Genomic DNA, 2,155 nt, shown 5'->3' with positions numbered 1-2,155 from the left:
TTTTTTTTTTTGAAATGTGTAACCTCCAAGTTAATGTCAAATGAATTTTTTTTCCCCAAAGAATTCTGTTAATTAGATATATTCGAATTAAGCTACAGTCAGTCACCCTTAGATAAATTTTTGAAAAAATAAATAATTAAAAAATCTATAAAAAGATCTAGAGATAAATCCATGAGCTAAATCAAATAACTTCAAGCAAAATGAAAAAGATGAATGCTACATGGTCGATCCTTAACAACATGCAATAATAGGAGATTAATAAATAATAATCCGTTTGCTCTCATCACCATGTGTTCTATGGATTAGAAACATACCTATGAATAAAAAAGTACAGCTGATTTCATTAAGCAAAACACTTTAAAAAACTAAGGGAGAGACATTGAGATTGTTCACATATAATTGGTAGCTTTGCTTCCAAAATGAAAAGAGACAAAGCCAAAATTGTAATATATGCATAATTATTTCTCTCTCTCTCTCTCTCTCTCTCTCAGCCTAGAGCTTCCATCGACAAATTTACATTATCTTCTCAATTAAAGAAGAGAAGCAGAAAGGACAGGCATCACAAGTTGCTGCTCATTTATCTTCTATTCACATGTGAATTTGTCATGGCTAGCTCCTTGCTTTTGTTCCATTCTCCTTTCCTCTTTTACTTTTTTGTACAGTAGCTAGCTCCAATTTATTTTCCTGGAAAGAACAAATAGTAACCAACAATATCAATACCTTATATTTCTTTTTCATTTTTTAAACAGAAAAAGGGTTGGCTAAAATCAAAATGAATCACTTACCAATAGATCTTTTACAATGAAGAACTGCCTCGTAAATGGAGCTGTCAGAATCACAAGACTTGCGCCAATTATCATCAACAGAATAAGCAACGCTTGTTCTTGGAGATGTTTCTGCTGAATATACCCAACTATTCATAACATGAACTCTTGAATTGCCGCCTTCAGCTCTAGAACTTGATCTCTTCCCTCGTATTTTTTGATACAATGGCCTAAGAAAATCCAAATACTTCTGAAATATTCGTTTAGATAATTTTCGACACCTTCTTAAAGAAGTACGATTTGTCTGCTTACTGCCTTGGACCACAAGTTTTGATCCATGTAAAGAGGAAGGCAAGGGTAGAGCTGAATCTGGAGCATCAAAAGCCTCCATCTTCATTTGGTCGACGAATAGAGGCATAACATAACCATTGGAGAAGAGTTCATCAGCATGAACAAGAGCAAGAGGTGACTGTGAAACAGGGAAATCAAATTTGAAGTCCTGAGAGTTTCTAATGAATCTCTTAGATGGTGGCAATCTTGGGTCCATTTCGATGAAAGAAGCTTCATCGCATGCATCAAGCGATGCCCTGAGAGAACTATCCAAGCTTTCTAGAGATGGTTTCAGGTTCACTAACCAACTATACGAAAAACTTTCAATGGAAAGAGGCTGAGAATGAGAAGTTTCCATGGTTACTACTATTATGTAGAAAAAAGAATAGAAGATATACACACAACACAATGAGAGAAAAGAAGATTGCTAGGTGGGTAACAAGAAAGGTCACTCCCTTATGGAACAAATCTTTGTATATTTATATACCTTAATATCCTCTCTTTGCTAACAGTTGTATATGTGGTTGTCTGGCACAAGACAATGAATTTTAATAATTGAAAAGGGAAAAGGAGAAAAGAAACAAAAATGTGAGCCCCCACAGGCACCCATAATGTAATGTTGCATCACAAGTTTACCCCACCTTTTGCTTTTAACTTCACCAACAAGAAGAATAAGACCCCTACTTCTACCTCATAAACATGATTTATACTGATCAAAAGGAATTTAAAGAAAAGAAAGAATAGGTTCATGCATATTCCTTTATTCTACTTAAGAAACCTCTAGAAACTAAGAGAATAATCCGACTTAGAGTAGTATGCTTTAGAATGTTTGTTATAAACCCATATGTTCTCACAATGTGAACTATATTACAAATTAAAAGGCAAGCAGAGGTTTAGATAAACATGAAGCAGGTTCATGCACAAACTCTATTGTTGATTCAAGTTGTCACTAGGCTAGGAATAAAGGATGTGCCATGGCTCTTTATGCTTCAGGAAACTTACGTATCATATACAAAAAATATGACTTGGCTTGGTTTGCTTTTGCCTTGTCATTATCTTTT

The 2,155-nt window shown here is 34.4% G+C and overlaps 1 protein-coding gene across 1 annotated transcript; it reads right to left on the bottom strand.

Moving 5' to 3' along the window:
- Nucleotides 1-644: 644 nt before the first annotated feature.
- On the bottom strand, nt 645-1,511 carry LOC18031188 (probable membrane-associated kinase regulator 6). Its single transcript, XM_024190111.1, has 2 exons — nt 786-1,511; nt 645-684 (listed from the first exon to the last, which is right to left on the bottom strand). The coding sequence occupies exons 1-2, from the start codon at nt 1,450-1,452 to the stop codon at nt 677-679; spliced, it is 675 nt and encodes a 224-aa protein (XP_024045879.1). The 5' UTR covers nt 1,453-1,511; the 3' UTR covers nt 645-676.
- Nucleotides 1,512-2,155: the final 644 nt, after the last annotated feature.

This window comes from Citrus clementina, unplaced genomic scaffold (genome assembly GCF_000493195.1).
Source record: "Citrus clementina cultivar Clemenules unplaced genomic scaffold, Citrus_clementina_v1.0 scaffold_9, whole genome shotgun sequence".
Classification (NCBI taxonomy): Eukaryota; Viridiplantae; Streptophyta; class Magnoliopsida; order Sapindales; family Rutaceae; genus Citrus; species Citrus x clementina.
The sequence above is the reverse complement of the archived record's forward strand: the minus strand, read 5'-3'. Positions and strand labels throughout refer to the sequence as shown.